The 18,165-nt window shown below is 40.2% G+C and overlaps 1 protein-coding gene across 1 annotated transcript in view; it reads left to right on the top strand.

Moving 5' to 3' along the window:
• The first annotated feature begins 1,723 nt into the window (after positions 1 to 1,723).
• Positions 1,724 to 18,165, top strand: part of FRZB (frizzled related protein) — a 33,026-nt gene continuing 16,584 nt past the window's right edge. Inside the window, exons 1-2 of the mRNA XM_032856072.1 lie at positions 1,724 to 2,844; positions 10,225 to 10,272. Coding sequence (XP_032711963.1) covers positions 2,364 to 2,844; positions 10,225 to 10,272 — 529 coding nt within the window. The 5' untranslated portion in view covers positions 1,724 to 2,363. The remainder of the gene's footprint in view (positions 2,845 to 10,224; positions 10,273 to 18,165) is intronic.

Below are 18,165 nucleotides of genomic sequence, written 5' to 3'. Positions count from 1 at the left end.
TGTAAGACTTAGACTGAACAGCAGAACATATATAGCAAACAATCTATTACGTTTACTCTTCACTTCTTCCTTCTTATTTATTGAAAACCCCAGCTACATTTTTAGATGCAGATTAGCCCGCAAATGCTCTAATACTGACTGCTTTCAATTTTGTTCCCCCAAAATGTACTTGTTATATCATTTTTCATCTAATTCATTTCTGTATTTTTGGCTTTGTTCTTAAGAGAACAAAAATAAATAAATGAAATAATAAAATGAATAAAATAAATAAATAAAAATAAATAAAATAATAAAAAAATTAAAAAAAATTAATGCCATGTAATCATGGCATTAAATAATTGTAGACAAAGTTTGTATCCTAACTAAATGATTCCCTATCTATCATCAGTTGCGGTTTTTTCCCCCAACTCCTAAGTGGAACAAACTTTCTTCTGCAAAAATTTACTTTAGTCACAAAATGTGCTGTTTCTGGTCATTTCAGAGATAAAATTCCATAAACCCAAGTGAACACTGCTGTTTTGTAAGTGCTGTCAGGTCAATGCTGGGGAGTGGAAACCAGCTTCTCCCCCTGTGCTCTGAAGTGGAGGCATCTTTTCTGCTTCTGACTGTGAGAAATGGCTGGATGAAAGCAGCAAAATATTTCAATGATGCAGAGCAAAGGTGATTTCCTGTTTTGTTTTAGGGTTTGTTTCCTTCTCTTCTCAATAAAGGCTGTGTTTTCTGACATTCTGCAATCCTTTTGCTGGGTGAAAGGGCAGGGTGCAGGGCCCCTGTAGGTCATTCCATTTGCAATATGCCCTGGAGAAGGGAGAGGGGGAGAGGAAGGAGGAGGGACTGCTCATTAGAGTGGAAGGGGCAGACCAGGAGGGGATCTGTTTTCTGTTTTCTTCTCTAGATTGAGCTAATTTGGATGGGAAGGGTTTGATTGTTGTCAGCACCATCATGATTACTATTACCTGTGTGGTGTTGTTTTCCTACACAGTTCCCTCAAGTGTTAGGCGAAATCGTTGGTGATGAGAGATAAATAATTAGAGCCATTTTATTTTAATGAGTAAAATCAGAGGAAGAAGATATCCAAATACTTCAAAGCAGATAGTTTTTCATTCTTAACCTTAGGAAACAAAACTCAAAAGTTCTAATTCTGCAGGGCAAAAAAAAATTTTTAAAAACCTGTTTCTTCTGGTGGCCTACTTGTAATTATGTGCATTTTTCTTTTCTTTTCTTTCTTTTTTAGAAAGGCAGTTTCCCCCCACTTCGTTATTCATAATGCGGACTCTGTAGACCTAACCTCTGGGTTCTAAGCCTCCACCGCGGCCGGCAAGGGGCTGTGTTTTCTCTGACCTGGACATTTAAAGTGACATTGCTGCAGTCCACCCTCCTCAGGTCGGACTTTCTGCAGAGCTGGTGATCCGCAGAGGTCAACCTGTAGTTTGCTGAAAGAGCCACCTCCAGGGAGGGAGGGAGCCTGGGCGGGCTCCCCAAGAAACAGTGGGGACTTGGGGTACTCCTCCATGAGGGATCGGGGTGTGCTTCCAGCGAGGGGCTGGGGGCTCTTCTTTGGAGCCAGTGTGGGGACGGGGAAGGGGTACATGTCTCAAGTCAGCGCCGTGTTGGACTGTAGCATCCTGGCTGCTTCTCGAGGCTTCCCTCCCTCTGCCTAGGGAGCCGGCATCGGAGGGCTGGGACTGCACCGGGGGGCGGAGCTGCCTCTCCGGCCGGGAGGTGGGAAAGTGAAGAGCCGCGGGTCGGAGGCACCGACCTCGCGTCGGGGCTCCTGCGGCCGGCTGGTCCTTCCAGCAGCTGCGGCAGCGCGCGCCAAGCGCTGGATCTTTTTGCTCAGCCTACAAGACTTGAGAACTCTCAACTGCCCCCTCCTCCCGCATTAAGAGTCTTTCCCTCTGTTTTCCTCTCCATCCCCGGCCCCCCGCTCCATTGGAGAATTTCATGCTTCTGTTAGCACCTTTTCGTAATCCAGGGGACGTGACAGTCCCGAGCTCCAAGGGCCTCCGCTGAATTCTACTTTGTTTTTATTTCTCCCTCGCTTCCTCTTGTTTTCCTCTAATCGGATTCATCTGCGAAGTCTGGCGCTTCTGCCAGAGGGAGCAAGGAATAAATAGATGCTGCGGCCCCAGAAGGCTTAGACGTCGGGAAAGAACTGCCAGAGCGGCAGGGGCGGCGGCGGCAGGAGGTCGGCGGAGCTCGTGGGACCCCATTGGGGGAATTTGATCCAAGGAAACTGAGATCGTCGGGGGAGGAGAAGCTCCCAGATCATTGTGTCCACTTGCAGGGGGTAAGAGGGGACGGCGGAGCGGGCCTCTCGGCGTGCTCGGCACTGCTCCACCCTGCCCCGTCCTGCCGGGATCATGGTCTGTGGCAGTCCTGGAGGGATGCTGCTGCTGCTGCGGGCCGGGCTGCTCGCCCTGGCTGCGTTTTGCCTGCTCTGGGTGCCCGGAGCTCGGGCTGCAGCCTGTGAGCCCGTCCGCATCCCCCTGTGCAAGTCCCTGCCCTGGAACATGACCAAGATGCCCAACCACCTGCACCACAGCACCCAAGCCAACGCCATTCTGGCTATCGAGCAGTTCGAAGGTCTGCTGGGCACCCACTGCAGTCCCGATCTGCTCTTCTTCCTCTGTGCCATGTACGCGCCCATCTGCACCATTGACTTCCAGCACGAGCCCATCAAGCCCTGCAAGTCCGTGTGCGAGCGGGCCCGGCAGGGCTGCGAGCCTATCCTTATCAAGTACCGTCACTCGTGGCCCGAGAGTCTGGCCTGCGAGGAGCTGCCTGTTTATGACCGTGGCGTGTGCATCTCTCCCGAGGCTATCGTCACCGCGGACGGAGCGGGTGAGTCCTGACCCGGCCCAGCCTCTCTCCTGACCTCCAGTCACCGGGCTCCTCTCTTCTCTTGAGTTTTTGTTACTTGCCTTTGGCTCTCTAATTCTGCCTGTTTTCTTGGGGTCGCTTCTCTTAGTCACTCCTCTGTGGGGCACCGCTTCTTTCTTCTCTCTTCCAGTTCCATGCCAGTAGGTAATCTTTCATTCCACTCTGGTCACACTTGTCAACGCTGACCCTGCACTTTCCATCCTTTACGTGTCCTCGTTGCCACATCTTGGATGAGTGATGCTCCTTCCTTACTGTCTTACTTTGTTTACAGGCACTGCACTTTCTTCCCAGATTCTCTTGCATTCTCAATCCTCCCTTTTCCATAGCTTTACTGTTTTAGCTGCTAGTCAAGATTGTGTGGCGAGAACAGAAAACTGAAGCACCATTTTCTTCTAATCATTAGAAATGCCTAGATAATTTCAGTAACCTTACTCTAACCCACAGATGTTAGTGGTATGTGCTTGCTCAAAGTCCAATTGGAGCAATTACCTTCACCTTAAATTTCCCCCTCCTTTCAATGAGATAAATTGTTCTTCTATTCCAGACTGAAACAGCTGTGAAACATTGCTATGCGCTGCTAATTAGCTTCTGTGACTTGCTCCCAGCCACAGAGCTGGCGAAGGGAAATTGCTGGGCTCTTTTCACATTCCCACATGCCTTCAAGTCCTTTTGTAAGTGACATATGGATGAAAGGAGTTATATTTAAGGCGTGCTATCATCATTCACTCATGTAATGTTATTTTTAATCTCACTCCTTATCCCATTGTTAAGCTCTGCAAATATGCCTTTAATACTTTATTTCATGCCCTTTGTTCTGTGTGTGCATCAACCACACATCTATCTTAATCTTTCCGTACCGGAAAGCTTGATTGCAGTTCTACATTTAATAGAATCAATCACAAGTTGTTTTCTCACTAGTGTTTGGTCTAATTATGACACTCATAACTCTGAAGACCCCAGCTACACCTAGTTCACTATGGTTCGTTTAATTCTCACTCAATATCACTCTTACCAATTACCCCCGAACTCAAATTTCACCCTTCATATAATTTCGTATTTTTTGTGGTGGGTCCTTTTTCATCCCCTCCCCAGAGAAACTCTGTTACTAGATGCGATGACTTGATTGCCTTCTGTGTTCGTTTCCTGGGCAGCAGTATTTTCCTTCTGCCTCTCAGCTCGTCCAGCCTACGCTCACGCCCTTAATCCATTTCTAGGTAATAGTTCCTGGTTGTCAAGAGAATTGACTTAGAAAAATTGCTTTCTGTGCACCTTGACCCTCTTAATGGAAAGCGAGTGAAGAGGCAAAAAGTACAAATAGCTGCAAACCCAACCCTGAACAGAAGGATTCCAGCAGCTTTTCGACCATCCTCTAGGTCTTATACAGACCTATTGTCTTCTTGATTTTAATCAAGAACTGAGAACTGGCTGTATACTAGATGCAGAAAGGAATGTATTTCTTATTAGTCTTTGGGCTAAGAGCGTGCTCTTGAGCCTTTGTACTCACTAACGTCCCAGGCTGTGCAGAATCTGGAAGAGCCTGGTCAGTTGTTGCCCTGGCTTCCCAGACACTTAGAATCCGTTCAACGCTGGTGCTTCGCTCAGGCCAAGGACTAGGAATGAGGTGACTATAGCTCACTCTGAAATGCTTTCCTCCTCTTAAAGGAAAAGACTTGCTCTGAAACCTCTCTTAGAAATGGACCTCAAGTGAGAGAGGTTTGGCAAGGGTAACAGCTTTCAAAACCCATGGTCCGTATGGATGGGAAGCAGTTTTCTTTCTTTCTTTCTTTCTTTTTTTTTTAAGATTTTATTCATTTATTTGACAGAGATCACAAGTAGGCAGAGAGGCAGACAGAGAGAGAGGAGGAAGCAGGCTCCCCACTGAGCAGAGAGCCTGATGCGGGGCTCCATCCCAGGACCCTGGGATCATGACCTGAGCCGAAGGCAGAGGCTTTAACCCACTGAGCCACCCAGGCACCCCGGGAAGCAGTTTTCTTAAGTGTCCCTGAATTACCTATCACTGGGGACCAAATGCAGAACAATTGCCTCATTGAAACACTCAAATAGGCCATGCATGGAAACAATTTGTCAGTCTGTGGGACCTGGTTTCTGAGCTGCTTTAAAATGCCATAATATCTGCTTTGTTGACAGCATCCTTGCTAGAAAAATACGGAGGCTTAGGTGGCAGTGGGAACCATATTTTTCTGACCGTCTCCCTTTACCACAAGCTTTGGTGCAAGTCAGAGACACCAGTGGCAGGAGGGAGCCGCAGGGGAGGTGGGGATGGGGAACGGAGAGGTGGATTCTAACCCCAAAGGTCTCCTGGCTTCCGAGGCCAGCTTGCGGAAAATTGCATTCCCTATCCTGGGTCAAACTGTCAGGCACCTGGAATTACTTAGTAAGTACCATATGTGGCCAGTTTAATTTACGATGCAATATACTCTTTGGTTCAGTGGGATATGATAGTTCGTGAAGCCTTTTTTTTTCTCCCTTTAGGTATAAACAGAATCACTTATGTTTTATGATTAGAATCCAGCTGAATACAAAAATGAGGTCTCCCTGAATGAAAGGGGCCACCCTTCACATTCCTTTGATGCCAAGAGGATTTTGAAATCCTACCATTCACATGGGTCTGTTCGCTCCTAGCTCAGGATGATGCCACAGACAAGTTTAGGCCCATTCACAAAGCAAAGTCTATTGAAATGGAGTAGTGCTTCAAACTACTTTTTGCTTCCAAAATACTAAGGCCAACATACGTTAAAAAAAAAAAAGTCTCCCAATCCTGACCATTACCAACAAATTCACATTACATTTGTTCCTTTTCCCACATTGTTTATTTACTGTAGAGCTGTGGCTTCACGCACAACTGCTTTATCTGAATGAAGACCTCTAGTCCAGTCTTCAGTATCGTGTGGCAAGTCAGGAGTGTGGGCTGGGAGCCTGGCAAACCAGGCATTGAATCTGGACTCTGCTTCCTCTCAAGTGTTATTATGGGGAAATTCCGTAAACTCTCTGATTGAAAGTTTTCTGGGCTGTACCATGGAGACAGCCTGCCTCTATATCCCCGGGGCATGGTGAGGATGAAATGAAGCAGCCTAGTACCTGGGACATAGTCCCTAAACAGCCCGTGCTGCTCTTCCACCATGATAATCATCGTTCTCTCAACGTGAGGTTTTCTTTTTTTGAAATGGGATGCTGGTCAGTGCAGATACAGCTTAGAACTTTCATCACTTCAGCTCCGGAAACCAAGCTGCACACCAGGAACCAAGTAGAAAAGCAGATTTTCCTTCTGAAGATATAAACTTAATATTGCACTTTCTGCAAATGGACTTGGACCTCAGGCTCAAGAATAAATTCCTTTGGGAGCACCAGGAAGAAAGAAGGAGTCTGAAGGATGTCTGTTAGTTACAAATAGTTTATCTTGGAAACGGAGAGATCAAGAATTTAAGAAAACTTATGGTATGATATTCACCAGCTATTTATTCAACGCCCATGGCTCGTCATGCCAAGGGCTTCATAATCTATGCTCAGTCGTTGCTGGTTTCCGTGGCAGTGGTAGCTTGTCACCCCCGGCTCTTGCTCAACACATCTCCCGGCCGTCTCTTGCCTGCCTGCCCCACGCCAGCTTTCCAACGCAGGCACTGCCGTGGAGTCATTCCTCTGTGCTCTGAGGAACAGGCAGCCTTTTCTTTAGGCCTGGTCTGCAAATATTTGAGGGGCCAAATACCAAGAAGGAAGAATTATTCAGTGTGATAGGAGGAAATGGAATGGAAAGGAGAAATGGAAATTTTAGATTAAGGCTGGAGAGAACACATTTCTGAGGACCGGTCATTCCATAAAATATTGAAAGGTACTCTGGATGGGGTAGGGACAAGAGTATCTCCGAGAGCTCTGGTATTTCATTATAGCTAACGGAATTAGTGGTAACAGAATCTTGTGTAGTCCCCAAGTCTGATTTTAATAATTCATTTTCTATTTCATTCCTATCAAACTTCCAAATAGTTGTTGCTATAAATAGCATCATTGACTCCCTTCTGTTTGGCCTTTGTCTTTCCATGAGGCGTATAGAAAGAAGAGACAGTTTTGAATAATTAAGAACTGGGTCTGTTTCTGCAGCTTCCCAGTTTTAGAGGTAGAGGCCCTTAGTTGGAATTCCAGCTTTGCCATTAAGGTTAGGCCTTGAGCGAGTCATTTGAGATTGACCCTGGGAACAGAGAAGAACAAAAGAACTATTCATGTGAAGTGCCTGAGAAATGGCAAAGCGGAGGGTAAGTGCTTAGCAAAAACAGCATGCTCCAGGAGGGGAGAGGACGTGTCCTCTCAGGAGAGGGGTCTTTGGCAGCAATAGAATAAGCAAACATATTCTGTCTGCTGTTCTAAGTGTGTTATGCATATCAACTTATTATTTCCATTTTGAAGAAAAGGAAGCTGAGGCATGTAAGTGACTTGTGCAAGTTCATGAAGCTATTAAGAGGAAAGGTTCAAGCCAGAATCCATTCTCCACTACACTTCCCGTCTCATGGAGAAAGAGGTGATTCATAACTTAAGGAAGAATCTGTGTCTTTTGACTATCAGATTTCAGTTAAAGGATCAAATTTTGTCCATTGTATTTTGAAAGCCCACTTATGTGTAGTTTAAGAGAATAAAAGACAGCCCTGGACAGGGATTCCAAGAGATAAGAGATAAGTACTTCAGTGCCCTTTTGAGATAACAGAGTGCATTCCAGACTCTCACAGCTAACCCAGAGCCCCTCAATCTCATCATGCCACAAAGTGAACTCCTCATTTCCTTACCTCATCTGCCTATTCTTTTCTAGTATTTTTTATATGGTTGTGAGGCCCCATACGCATGCTCCAAGCCTAGGAGTCAGCCTTGATTTTACCCTATTTTTTTATTTTTAAAGATTTTATTTATTTATTTGAGAGAGCGAGAACATGAGCAGGGGGAGGAGCAGAGGAAGAAGGAGAAGCAGACTCCGTGCGGAGCATGGAGCCCAACAAGCAGCTTGATCCCAGGACCCCAAGATCATGACCTGATCCAAAGGCAGACGCTTAACTGACTGAACCCCCCCAGGCACCCTGATTCTACCTTATTCTTTACCCCTTCCTACCCTGCATTCAGTAGATATCAAATGTTACTGGATCTACTCTGAATCCAATTTCCTCCCCTCCTTCTCTGATGTTACTCTCTTAGTTCGGATCTCAACATGTCTCACACGTATTACGGCCACAGGAGAATAACTGGCTTGCTTACCCTCAGTATTGCCCCTCCATATTCCAACAGGATGATCTTTCTGAACTGCAGATCTGTTGCTTAAAATCCTTTGGTGTCTGTCTCTGGCCTTCATGATCTCGTCACCTCCTACTCCTCTAGCTTCATTTCTTCCTGCTCACACTTCTGTTTTAGCCACTCTGGAAGACTTGCAGGTCCCTTGGTGAGTACTGTAGTTTCTTTCCATACTTCTTACACATGTTATTTTCTATGTGGAACCAACCTTCCCCAGCTCCTTTAGGAAACTTCTATGACTCCTACTAGAAATCCTTGGGGCATAAAACCTACTAATGCCTTTTAATGTAGGATGTAGGATTTTAATGTAGGATGATTTTGTTGGAATTCCTAAGTTGAATTTTCTGAAAACAATTTTTTTTGATTATTTATGACCAGACAACTTTTTTTCCCCTCTTTTAATTCTAACAACTGATTTCTAAGCACTTTTAAAAATAGGAACATTTTCCTGTGAATAATAATGAAAGAAGAACATCACTTTCCTAGGTTCAGCTGTATCAAGGGTTCCCCCAGACCCAGGAGAAGAGATTTATTTTTCATTTTTATTTAAACTCTTCAAAACTTAACAGTTACTTTACATGCGGATTAATATAATTTTTTCATTTATAGAAAGCTCATTTTAAAAAAGAGATTTATTTGAGAGAGAGAGAGAGAGAGAGAGAGTGTGTGCATGAGCAGGGGAGGGACAGAGGCAGAGGGAGAGAGATTCTCAAGCAGGCTCCCTGATGAGCATGGAGCCCCAGGCAGGCCTGGATCCCATGACCCTGAGATGATGACCTGAGCCAAAATCAAGAGTTGGCTGCTTAACGGACTGAACCACCCTGGCGCCCCGGAGAGATCATTTTTGTATGGATCAAATGCGTGTTATCATGATTATTGGACTCAGGAATAAAACTGTTGGCATGTTACTTTAACACTTGGTTACGTTTGTCATGAATAAAGTCGTTGAATAGAATAAAAGTCATAAAATTAATAGTATATGAGCAGAACCTAATGTTTTAGAATCAAGTATTTGTTGCCTGTTTGTTTTTTTGGTAGTTACTATCTTTCCTTGTATATAGCTTTTTAAATACCAGATGAATAAAAGTTAAAAAGAGATCAAAAAAAGATCAAATCCCAGATGATGATTACTAAGCCTGAGAAAGTAACTCATTAATTCTAATTGGAGTGCTATTGTCGTAAAATGATATTGAGCTACTCCTTTTTAATTTATTCATGATACAGCCTATAAGGAAAAAGGACAGAGGAAGAACGTTACTTTCTGTTAGGATAAATGGATACTAAACTTGTTAAACATAAAATGTTAGTACAAAATTAAAACATAAAAGTATGGAGTTGAAATATCAATAAGAATATATAGGGGCGTGCAACAAATTCAGCATGGTGTTTTGCTGAGGCACTCTTATTCACTAGAGGCTGAGTTCTTAACTAGAACCCAGAAGAACTTTTTATAAGTACTATTTACTGTGTGTTGTTACCATTTTCTGGGATTATGGTGGAGTCACTGGCCATTTCCACCCATGTCTATTAATCGCACTGGCTTGAGTGATCCTTGCATGGTATGCTTGCTTTCTGCTGAAGAACTGTTTAGTTTATAGGTAACAAAGGGCATGAGAATGTGGTCTGAATGTTTTCCTGATGCACTAAAAATTTAAATATATGCTAGTCATGTGTGATACGTCTATTTATTGAAGAGATGTATTGACTTCTTTTAGTTAAAACACAAGTGTTGCGTGAATGCTTAATATGTATGTGGATTTTATTGGGTCAGAAATTTCGTGAGACTCAAAAACTTATTAAATCCTGAAATTTTGGGCACAGTTGTTGAGGATTCAAGAAAGTGTATCATCTCTCAATCACACAAAAGAATAGATCTTGTCCTTATTTGATCTCTAAGTAATAGAGTGCGAAGGTCATGGCACTAATAAGAATCCACTTCCTTGAGATTCCTGGGTTCTTACTCAAATTAAATTTATGACTGAATTAGATTTTAGTATGGGAAATTTTGAAATAATAATGAATAAATTATAATTCTTTCTTTATTCTATCACCTTTCAGATTTTCCTATGGATTCTAGTAATGGAAACTGTAGAGGAGCCAGCAGTGGTGAGTATATCACTATCTTCCCAGTTTTCATTTGTATTCAAATTAGTCTTTGTAACCTAGATACTCAACTCTTATATGGGTACATTTGTGTCCTGTGTTTTGAAAGTAAAGTTAAACATTTTAATTTTATTTTAAAAGTTAGCATATAATAAAATTGACTTTTTCTCTTGGTCATTAAAAATTGTGTGAATTTTATGAGTTCTGGGGATTTTAATGCATGGATAGACTTGTGTAACCACTACCATGATAAAGATACAGAACAGTTGTATCTCCTCAAAAGAAACTTCCTCAGGCTATCTCTTCATAATGGCAAGCTCCTCTCACCCTTAACCACTGGTCATAGCTGATCTATTCCCTTCTCTAGCTTTGTGTTTTTGAGATGATCTTAGAAATGGAATGGTAGAGTATGTAACCTTTTGAGTTTGGTTTATTTTACTTATCACAACGCCTTTGAGCTTTATCCAAGTTGTTGGTGCATGTAGCAATATCGATGTTTTAATTGCCAAGTATTTTATGCCTTGAGTCCATTACTATTTGTTTGGCCATTCATGTCTTGAAGGATTGTCAGGCTGGTTCTAGTTTTTGTCAGTCATGGGTAGACCTACTATAAACATTTGTGTAAAGGTTTTTGTATAAACATAAGTCTTCATATCTCTAGGGCAGATATCTAGGAATAGAATTACTGGGATTATATGGTAATGTGTTTAACTTTGTGAAAAACAGCCAAACTGTTTCCAAAATGGTTATTCAATTTTATAGTAGCGATATGTAAGAGTTCCAGTTGCTGTGTATCCTTTTTGGCCTGTGATATTTTCAGGTTTTTATTTTCTTAATCCTAGCTATTTTAATAGGTGTGGAGTGGTAGCTCACACCTATTAAAGTAGTGCTGTATTCTGGATATAAAGAACCATCTTTTGGTTCCTTTGATTTTATCCATTGTTCCTCTTTTCAATTTTATTGATTTCCACTCAGTATTTCTTCCCTCTGCTTGTGTAGGATTTAATTTTGCTGTCTTTTTTTTTCCCCCTTAAGGTAGAAGATTAAATTATGATTTGAGACTTTTCTTCTTTTCTAGTATAGTAATTTAATGCTATAAGTATCCACCTAAGGATGGCTTTATTTGCTTTTTACAGAGTTCGATAGGTTTTATTTTAATTTTTCTTCAGTGTAAAATATTTTATAATTTCCCCTGAGACTACCTCTTTGACTCATGAATTACTTAGGATTATGCTGTTAAATTTGCTATTTGGAGATTTTTCTCTTTACTTTAAGTTGTTATATTTTATTCTAATTCCCCTATGACTAGAGAACATACTTTGTATAATCTTGATTCTTTTAAATTTGTTAAGGTTTATTCTATGGCCCAGGATATGATTTATCTTGGGGAATGTTTTATTTGCACTTGGCGAGAAAATATATATATTCTGCAGTTGTTGGGTAGAATGTTCTTTTATTTATTTATTTATTTGGGGGAGAGAAAGAGAGAGACAGAGATAGTGAGACAGCCCAAACAGGGAGGAGAGAGAGAAGCAGGCTCACTGCTGAGCAAGGAGCCCAATGTGGGGCTTGATCACGGGACCCTGGGATCATGACCTGAGCCAAAGGCAGATGCTTAACTGACTGAGCCACCCAGGCATCCCAGGTGGAATGTTCTTTAAATGTCAATTAGTTTAGTTAATACTGTTGTTTAGTACTTTTACATTCTTTCCCATTTTCTGTGTACTAGATCTATTGATTACTTTGAGATTAATATTTGTCTTCAAATATTAATATTAATACTTAATATTTAATTTAAGTCTTCAAATATTAATATTGTAGTCTTTACTATTTCTCTTTTCAAGGCTGTCAGGTTTGTTTCATGTATTCTGAAACTGTTTTTTGGTGCCTCCACAGTTAGCATTTTTATGTCTAATTGGGGAATTGACCCTTCATCATGTAATGTCCCTCTTTATCTCTGGTAATTTTCTCTGCTCTAAGGTCTATTTTCTTTAATTATTAATATTAATAATAATTAGTTTATAATAATTTTTTATACTTTATTATAAATAGTTATATTAATTAACTTCAGCTTTCTTTTGATTAGTATTTGCAAGGTAATCTTTATCCTTTTACTTTTAACATACTTATATTACTGTTTTAAATAAATTTCTTGTAGACCTGGTATAATTGGGTCACTTTTTTGTTGATATTGGTATCTTTTGTCCATTTTACCAACCTTTGTCTTTTGATTGATGTGTTGAGACCATTTACATCTAATGTCATTACTGATATGTTTGTACTTAGATATACCATTTTATTATTTGTTTTCTGTTTGTCCCTTCTCTTTTTCATTCCTGTTTTCTATTTCCTAATTTATTTTGGATTATGTGAAAGTCTCTCTCTCTCTCACACATATATGTACACAACATATAGATATATCACAAGATATATATATAATGAGAATATATATATATCATGAGAATATGTATATATAAATACATATATATATAAATACATATATACATATATATATATATAAAATGAGAATATGTATACTTGTATTTTTTTCTTTCAGGCATTAAAAATGCTTCTTTTAAAGATTTATTTATCTGGGGCGCCTGGGTGGCTCAGTGGGTTAAAGCCTCTGCCTTCGGCTCAGGTCATGATCCCAGGGTCCTGGGATCGAGCCCCGCATCGGGCTCTCTGCTCTGTGGGGAGCCTGCTTCCTCCTCTTCTCTGCCTGCCTCTCTGCCTACTTGTGATCTCTGTCTGTCAAATAAATAAATAAAATATTAAAAAAAAAAGATTTATTTATCTTTGAAAGAGGAGGGCCAGAAGGAGAGTGAGAGACAGAATCTCAAGCAGACTCTGTGCTGAGCATGGAGCCTGATGGGGGGCTTGATCTTATGACCCTGAGATCATGATCTGACCTGAAACCAAGAGTTGGAGATGCTTAACCAATTGAGACACCCAGGAACCCTGACATTAAAAATGTTTTAAACAACTCAATAGGAGAATAGCTTACTGTCTTTACACAGATATTTTTAATTTCTATTGGTTTTTTTCCCCCGATTTCTTGTATTTCTTCTGCCTGAAGAGCATCCTTCAACACTTCTTCTAGGGCAGTTTTGGTGGCAATAAATTCTCTTCATTTTCCTTTATCTGAAAATATCTACCTTTTACCTTTTCCTAAAGGACATTTTCACTGTATAGAATTCTGGGTTGGTAGTTCATTCAGTGCTTAAAAAAGTTATTCCACTTACTTCTGTCCTCTATGTTTCTCATGGAAAATTGGTAGTCATTCAAATCATTGTTCCCTTATATATGATGCATCAATTTTCTCTGGTTGCTTTCAAGAATTCTTCAGTCTTTAGTTTTTAGTAGTTGGATTATGCTCTGTCTGGACATTTGATTTCTTTAGATTTATCCTGTTTTAGGGTTAATTGATTTTCTTGAGTCTATAATTTTTTGCATTTGTCAAATTTAGGAGGCTTTCGGCAACCATTTCTTCAAATATTTATTTTTACAGCACATTCTTTTCGACTTCCAAGTCTATGATGATGTGAATGTTAGAGCTTTTGTTATTGTCCCACAGGTCCCAGAGGTTCTGTTCATTCCCCTCCCGAACTTTTCTGTTTCTTCAGATTAGATAATTTCTTTTAATCTTTCTTCAAGTTCATTGAATTTTTCCTTGATCATGTCTGTTCTGCGATGGAGCCCATCCAGTAAATTTTTTATTTCAGTTAATGCAATTTTCAACATTCAAAATTTCCAACTGGTTCTTCATTGTATGTTAGATTTCTTTCTTGAGACTTTCTATCTTTCCATTCATTTCAAGGGTGTCCACTATTGCTTTTGGGGGAATTTTTATAAAAACTGCCTTGAAATTATTGTTGGATAACTCTAACATTTGTGTCATCTGATTTTTTCCCTGTACATATTGAGATTTTTCTGGTTCTTCATATGCAGAGTAATTTATTGCATTCTGGTCATTTTGATTATTATGTTCTAAGAACTGGGGTCTTATTTAAAGTTCTATGAAGAATGTTGATATTTTTATTTTAGGAGGAATCAGTCTTGCTGCATTAAAGCAGCAAATTCTGAATTGTCTTCTGTAGGTTGTGCTTTCAGTATCCGTTCCATTGTCAATCTTTGCAATGCCTTTCAGGTCCACTCCATATGTATCCTACCCAGTGGCCAGTGTGAGATCAAGGCAATGATCTATCCCATAGTTTAGTTTTCAAAGTCTGTAGTATACTGTTTAGTGTCAGATTTATATATACCCAGAGGTGAACCTACCAGTAAATAAACAATTTTATGGAATTTTTTCCACATCTCCTCCCTCTCTGTGGTCTTCTCAGTACTTTCAGTTCATTGGGGGCTCTTCTTTTTGGTCTTTTGGCTAGAAAGCTTGAGATTTATTTATCTCACTCTCTGATGTATTTCCTGTGACTGACTCTGCATCTGAGGCCAGATGGTGTGCTCCCACAAAGTGATGAGATTTTGCCCTAGTCTCTTGACACGACATGTCTAATCAGAAAGGAAGGTTCTCCAACATCAGCAGTTTAGACTCCTGAGGGCCTCCCTTGGTGCAGCTATTGTCAGCACTGCTCCAGGATTGCTTGATGGATGGGGTATAAGAGAATGGAGTGTTAGAAGACCCTTTTCCTATTTTTTGAGTCAGAACTAGGGGGTTTTTCCTGAAGGACTCTGATTGTATCATGCCACTTACAAGCAATGGGGATGTGTTGAAACTAGGCTGGAGGATACCAAAGGGGAAAAATTGATGAGCCTACTACCAGTTTGATAGTATTGGTCTTCTCCCCCAATCTTCCTGCTACTACTTACTTTTTGGAGTCCTTAAGTAGTTGCTTCATGGATTCTGTAACTGTGTTCAGGGGAGAGACAGGGTGGAGGTTAGTTATTCCATCTTACCATAAAACAAGCTTTCAAATCAAGTATGATGTATGTGCAAAAAACTCCCACAAATCATAAGCATGCAGTTCAGTGACTTGTCACAAAGTAAACACTCTTGTGTAATGACCACACAGATCAAGCTATATACCACTACTAGCACCTCAGAAACCTCCTTGTGTCTTTTCCAAATCGCTCCTTCCACTCTGCTTTCCAAAGGTAACTACTAGCAGAAATTCTAATAGCATATATTAATTTTGCCCAACTTTGATCTTTTATGATTAACATATATGTGTGTATATATATACATATTGCAATTTTTTTGAGAGACACGTGTGCGTATGTGGCTTCCTTTGCTCTTAATTATGCTGTATATGGTAGTATTTCTGGATTTTCCTTGTTGTATAGTATTTTGTTATATGAATATACCACACATTATTTTAATGTTCTTGGATATTTAGGTTGTTTCTAGTTTTTACTTCTATGATTAGTGCTGTATTTGTGTTTACAAGAACATTATCACTACAGTTAGTTACTATATACCTTTTCTATTTCACTTTCCTCTAGGAATTTGCATTGATTTGGGTCTGTGTGTCCTGCCTTTCAGGTGTCTTTTTTTTTTTTTTCCAGATTTATTTATATTGAGAGGAAGAGAACAGGAGAGAGAGGGGTCATTCCCCTCCATGGCCTTGAGATTAGTGGGAACTTCTTTTCTACATTTGCTTTCATTTCTGATTTAGCCTCCACAGTCCACATATCCTTTCCTTTTGGACTAGACAAGCTTCCTTGAGCACATCCTATCCTTTTTTACAGCTCCTTGAGTTCTCAACACCTGCCATTCAAAGTAAAAACAAATAATGATTATACTTTTACCCCCCACCCTGCCACACACACACACACACACAAAACCTCCCCAGATTTAATGGTCTTTCAATGTGTTGAAGCCCTGTCATGATAAAAATATTTAATGAAGGAAAAACAGGAGGAACTAGGTCATATAGAATAGTGTTCTTTCTCGGCTGTGGAAGATGCTGGTGGTGGGAGGGCTTAAGGGAAGATCTGAGAGTGAGAACAAGAGTTCCCAGTAGAAAGTAATCAGTCTGGCTTTATTTGTAGTGACCAATTAACAATCAACTTTGAATTTCAACTTTCCTCCTAACTTTGTTAAATACCATTAACTCCAAACTTCTCTCCAAATTCAAGGGAAAACGGAAACTTAGAGGAAAAATACCATTTTTTTTTCCTACTGAGAATCCCATATCTTTAAACTATTAATGCCAAAACAAACCAGACTATTAATACCAAAAGAATCACCTTAATTGTTCACTTACCTGCTCATTCTCTGTAAGAATCATTCCTTCGAAACAACCTGAGATCATATCCTGAGCCAAAATCAAGAGTCAGATGCTTAACTGACTGAGCAACACAGGTGCCTCTGTCTTGTAAAGTATCTTGTACGTGGAAGTAGAATATTTATTTTATTAAATTGTAAATAAGTTTGAGACATCAATTTTCATTAGGCTGAAACAGTTTTCACTGTTGATTTCCACTGAATCTTGTCAGAGTGACAAGAGTTTGACCAGAGGCAATGTCTACCAAAGGTGCACAACATTTATATTGTGAAAAACATAAGTGAATGAAAATGACTTGTTTAGAATTATTTCATTACCTTCTTGATGCAATTGAGAATGTTCATGCAGTATCATAAAATCAGCTGGAAATTATGGGTGTCCAGCCATGGTTCTATTTTAATGACCACTCCAACTTTATATTTGATCAAAACAAACCACAGTTATATAGTACAACTGATAAGTCAACATTTTGGTCAAGTGCAGGCATGGGCTATCAAACTGTCCAGAAGTTATGGTTAGAATAATATAGTATTTCAGTGTGTCAGTGAAAGAAGATGGCATCAACAATACTATAAATAATTTACACAAACAGTTCAATGTGTAAAACTACCTGGAATGAATGTCCTTTCCTGGGTTTAGTGTTTACTGCTCCCCTTTTACAAATGTTTTTTTTGTTCCCTGGTATAATGGGAACGATGAAAACCAACCAACAAACAGGCAAAACCAAGCTCATTCAGCTTGTGCACTGACATATTCACATGTTCTGTAAAGAAAGTAGAAACTATTTACACTCAAAATTTTATGCTTTGGAAAAATGGAGCAGCCGGGTTGATAAAATAGAGAATGAGGAAGGTACAAAAACATTGTAACCCACATAACCCCATTTTCAAGTGTCAAGTTGTTTGGCCTGGAATTTGGAAAAGAAATTCTTTCACTCCAGTTAATTTATCCTTTGCCTGGAAGTTTAACAGTTCTTTTCTCCCTTTTCTCCCTTCCTTCATTCCTTTCCTTCTTTCTTCCTTTTTGAGATAATGACTTAGTCTGAACAGCTTCCAATTTGTGAGTGTGTTTTATTATTGTAAACCCACTGCCCTAATAAAGAGTACATCACCTCTAGTTTCCATAATGTGGAATTTGGGGAAAAACAGTTTTATTCCACTTAATCATTTGGTCTGTCAAGTCAACACAGAAAATGAAGGCAGGTATTCGAATGGTGCAACGAAAAGACCTATTTTTTATTAAAAGATCTCTCTCAGCTTTCCACTTTAGGATGGTGACCAATTTATGAATTTTTGTATTTGAAAAACACAATTTTTTCCAGGGAGGAGATATAGCCGGTCAATTCTGACACTAAATAATCATAGAAGCACAATCAAATTACTTTTCTGCTTTGTTTCCAAATATAAAATCACACTGTATTGACCTCTGAGGTCTCATCAGGTATATTTTCAAATCAGGGCAACATTAGCAGAATCCCCAGCATAAGTTGGGTGCTCTAAAACGTTTCACTAACATCTTCCTGCCTCTATTTTAGAGGTGCTTCCGAGAAACTCTTCCGCGGGCTGAGGAGCATCCCCCTTTTGGGGATGGCCTAGGTCTGGCTTGGGTAGTATCGATTAATTCTCTTTCTCCTTCTCTAAACTTCTTT

This window comes from Lontra canadensis, unplaced genomic scaffold (assembly GCF_010015895.1).
Source record: "Lontra canadensis isolate GAN:19392208 unplaced genomic scaffold, GSC_riverotter_1.0 scaffold11, whole genome shotgun sequence".
Lineage (NCBI taxonomy): Eukaryota > Metazoa > Chordata > Mammalia > Carnivora > Mustelidae > Lontra > Lontra canadensis.
Note: the sequence above shows the minus strand (reverse complement) of the source record. Positions and strands in the feature narration are given on the sequence as shown.